Source organism: Lactuca serriola, chromosome 8, assembly GCF_051521515.1.
Source record: "Lactuca serriola cultivar US96UC23 chromosome 8, Lser_US96UC23_V15, whole genome shotgun sequence".
In the NCBI taxonomy this organism is placed as follows: Eukaryota; Viridiplantae; Streptophyta; class Magnoliopsida; order Asterales; family Asteraceae; genus Lactuca; species Lactuca serriola.
In genome coordinates, this window is record NC_136415.1 from 294,356,147 (window position 1) to 294,360,915 (window position 4,769).

The 4,769-nt window shown below is 35.8% G+C and overlaps 1 protein-coding gene across 1 annotated transcript; it reads right to left on the bottom strand.

Moving 5' to 3' along the window:
- Positions 1-2,933: 2,933 nt before the first annotated feature.
- Positions 2,934-4,453, bottom strand: LOC145068195 (putative protein phosphatase 2C 60). The gene is made up of 6 exons (XM_079015170.1): positions 4,337-4,453; positions 4,061-4,124; positions 3,854-3,962; positions 3,610-3,763; positions 3,217-3,330; positions 2,934-3,062 (listed from the first exon to the last, which is right to left on the bottom strand). Exons 1-6 carry the CDS (start codon positions 4,451-4,453, stop codon positions 2,934-2,936), a joined length of 687 nt encoding a protein of 228 aa, XP_078871296.1.
- Positions 4,454-4,769: the final 316 nt, after the last annotated feature.

Sequence of the window (4,769 nt, forward strand, 5' to 3'; positions counted from 1 at the left end):
TTTCCCTGATCTGGGTCTCAATATTTCTAGCAGCCCAGATGGCAGCTTTCAATGTGGTTGCTTGCTTAACCATTGGACCATAGTCCGCTGGTAGTCCGTGGACAAACTTGTTGACCTTAGAGAGTTCTGTTGGCACCAAATATGGGATAAACTTCATCTTTTCTGTGAAACTAGCAGCGTATTCAGTAACGCTTAATTTCCCCTTCTTCAAATTCTGAAATTCATTACTGATTTCCAGAAGGTCCTGCTCGGAGCAGTATTGTAGTTTTAGTTGTTCCACAAAGTCTTCCCAAGACATTTTGCTTGCTTCTCCCTTAGGCATAGAGTCAGCTAACAACTTCCACCAACTCAACACGCCAGATTTTAGCAGAGGGATCACAAGATCGGTCTTCTGCCTGTTGCTGCATTCACAACTTTCAAACATTGTCTCCATTTCGGTGATCCAGTCCATAACTTGTAACGGCATCGGGCTTCCGGATAGACATGGTGGTTTGGATGCCATGAAATCCTTGTACTTACACCTACGCCCATCATTTCCTCCATACTGGTTGTTGCGTCTAACCACTGGTGGTTCGTCTTGACCAATGATCCCACTAAAGTTTTCTCCTTCAGACTGCTCTCCATTCTCCTCGGGCTCTTCCACTTGAATTGACGGTTCTTCACGATTATGTCTAAGCAGGCATCTTGTTTCTTCCATCTGACAATCCAACACCGTTTGAATCAACATTTGTACACAAGCCATTGTTATCGGCTCAGGTGCTGCTGCTACGACATGTATTTGCTCAATACTGGTGGTTGATTCCTGTTTTCATCAGCATTTCCGACTCCGCTTCTTGTTCTCACCATTTTTGATCTATACACCGAATAAGGTGAAATTAGATCCTTATTCACAATAGATATTCAAATCATTCTTATCACTCCGAAACGTTTACATGTTAGTTCTAATAACGTAGACATACGCTTAGCACTACTAGAAAAACAGCCTTTTACGACGCTCATTGCGCGTCGTAAAAGGCTCAAACGACGCGCAAATGCGTGTCAAGGAAGGCCATGTCATCAAGAGAGACGACGCGCATTTATGACGCTCATTTACGACGCGCGTTTACGACACGCAATGCGTATCAAGGAAGGCCCTATCATAAAGGAAGACGACACGCATTCGTGTGTCGTAACCTTATGACGTGCGTGTTAATGACACGCAATGCGTATCAAGAAAGCCCCTGTCAAGAAAGGCCATGTCATAAATGAAGATGACACACATTTTTGCGTATCATAAATTTAAATGTTTAAAAAAATATTTACAGATTTACTAATTTTCAAATTAAATTTGTATTTAATGTCTCATAATAGAAAATAAATATCATCTACAAAAAATACAATCCATTGCATAAAATTTAATTTCATACAAATAAAATACCATAAATAACAAAGATAATTCATTTCACTAATATGTCAAATACAAATAATTATTCCAATAGTGAGTAAATGTTATAAAAAAATGAACTCAAGAGAAGCAGAATATACAATTGCATTATCTAGCTTACTATCTGCCAACAACTCTCCGTGTGTTTGCTGTTTGCTTGAGTCTCGTTTACTCCAAAACTACTAGATACAATGGCTTGCTTCTTCCTCTTTACTGTAAGCAGAACCGAATTACATTAGATGCTAATGTAATTAATTATGTTGCTAAGGATAAGGGTGGGGCTACTAGAAAGACTTATTTATATTCAGCTAGAACATAAGTATCTTTATGAATCTTAACTAACATGAGAACAAAAGGCTTATGGATGTTAATACATAATAGTTTAGGGGCACAACCGTAAATAAACAATTAAATACTACATGTGGGTTTGTTGTTAGAACAAGGTTGCAAATGCAGCTGTAAACATGCATGAATTATAAACATCATGTAATAAAACTAATTGTTATATTACTCTAAATTCAATAAAACATTACAATTATTCATTTTTTAAAGTCTCAAATCTTTAATCTTGTAATTCATTCCACTTCCATTTGTAGTATGATGAATCTGAACACAGAAGTGAAATGGTAAAGAATTCTTTAGAGAGATATACTCACTATTATGAATGTTGGGCTACTAACCAATCAGTATACAAGGGAAAAATTATAATTTTCTATATATTTTTAAATTTATGTTTCTGATACATAATACTTTGATTCTTTTTTTCACATTAACAGTCGACGCAAAAAGCACTTGCGGATTTACTGCATATGCAAACAGTTCATGTAAGTTAGAATTCCGATATTTTTTTTGGTAGTATTATATTAAAAACTAAAAAGTCTTTTTTTTAGTATTTTATTAGGTTTATTAACATCTGGTAAAATTTCAGCTTGCAAAACTTAGTGAGAGGTAATGCCAACCCAAGACACAGTTGAAATTTATTCTAGAAGTTAGGTTGCAGGTATATGCTTACTTGTATTTAAATTTTAATATATTTTTGTTATTCTAAATGATCGTTTTCTATTGCAGATAGTTGAATGTAGGCGTGTGTTAAAATGGACATATGCGTATGGGTATTAGGTTGGGATAAATTCGTAAAATTTAACTGTGTGTATATGATAGGGATGTAGCTTTAGAACAAGTAGAACAATTACAATATTATCCTCCAGGGAACAAATAGACTTACCACTTCAGATGCATCAGGAGTGAGTTCAATAAAAGATCCAACATCCCTGTAACCCTTCTTTCTTCCCAACCCAGGGACTTTTTCTATTCTTCAGCAACCAAGCATCAATCATAGGATTTTCGACCAATTCCTTATACTCTATCAATAACACCAAGAAATCCTACACAGATAAAACCATGATTCTGTTAACAATTACTGGTTTATAGTTGTATAAATATGCTCTTACTCACCATAGAGGAAATATCATATTTAAACATGTTGACTCTCTTTTTTGTTAACCAGTAATCAATAAATGGGCCCACAAGTAAAAGGGATCCAGCCTGGATAGGTGTTGTATGTCCCAACAGATTGAAAGAGCTTAACAAGTATTTCCTTTTGAGATAATGATGGAAGACAAGTCATCATCTTGTATTCCTATAAGAAATCAGTTGATCACAAACTACATGTGCAACTGCAGGTATACACATACATACAGAGAGAAAGAGAGAGAGAGAAAGAGAGAGAGAGAGAGAGAGAGAGAGAAAGAGAAAGAGAGAGAGAGAGAGAGAGAGAGAGAGAGAGAGATAACCTTGGCATGTGTCATTATCTCTTTAGCCCAAGAGAAGAAATTATTGTTGTTGATGTTGCACACCAGAAACAAGAGATTGTGAAGAAACCTCTCAGAGGAGCAAGTCCAAGAAACCTGCATAAACTTCAAAGTAAACATACATGTTATATTTTATAATGTGCTTCAACATCTACCAAAGGGTATTGTTGTCTTTTAACAACAATATAGCGGAGAGATTCCATGGTTCCACATTTGAATCTTTAATGGACCCTCAAAACAGGCGCTTACCAATTTCATCTTTCAAAAAAAGTTATGCCTTTAACAGCTCTTACATACATACATCAATTCATTGAAACAACTCATTTCATCCAGACATCAGTATATTTGGTGTGTATGAAGGAAGAAAGAAAGTACCTCCTCAGTAGACCAATTATCATTTAGACCTTTTAAATCGTTACCCTTTGGTGACCAAATTAGTCCCTCTATCATGCCACTGAATTGATCCATTTTATTTCCCAATATAGCCAACTCTCTCCAGCCACGTTGTCCACACATCATCTCATCCATTCTGCATAATGATACCAATTTCTTCAGATAACAGACAAGACAAAACAGCCATGTATTTGGTTAGTGTGAATAGATAACATAGAAGAGTAACCTGAGAAAAGATTTCTGGGCAGCAGTTCCAATATCACCAGCAGCATAAGCTTCCTGCTTCAGGACTTGCTGGTGAAGATACTTGGCACAGAACTTAGAGACTGCCTGACCTGAAAGATAAAAAAAAAAAAAAAAAAAAGCTTAGTGAGGACACCTTATATATGAAGAAACAAACATGTGTGTATATAATCTATATCCATATGCTTACCTCCATGGCCATCATAAACGCCAAAGAAAGATGTGGATTTGTCCAAGTCAAGTAAAGCAGCATGCTACCAAACACCTCATATTGACACATAAAATCTTGGTTAATTACTATAGTGATCAATGTTTGGGCTGACTGAAAGTTGTATCATAGAGAGATATATAGAAAATTCAACAAGATTACAAGAGCATTAAACTATCATACCTTTTTAGAATATAGAAAATCCAAACAGGAACAATAGCTTATATAACTAATAAGTAGCCTATACTAGGGACTTACAACATCTTCCATTGATGTGCGCCATCCTTGCATGGATGAGACTCTATATCTTAGTTTCTCATTCTCACCATCGTCGGATGTTTTATCAGTTTTAGGTGTGCTTAGGTAAACCCCCATATCTAGTAATGAACCCGGATGGTAAGTCTAAAATCCCAAAATCATCAATCACAATTACAGAAGTTACAGTTAGATATAAAATTAGACGCCACATCTGGCATGCTAAAGAAAAATACAGCTATATCACTTCATATGTACAGTATATTATCAGACACCTAAAACCAGTACAGTTCAGATGCATCATGAAAACACGAAACAAATAAAGGCAACGAAACCAAAACACCAAACAGAAACACATATTCCAAACGGTCATGCCCTAAAATGCTAAGCCTAACTGAAATTTCAAACAATTATCGAATCAATGGCAAATCTAACG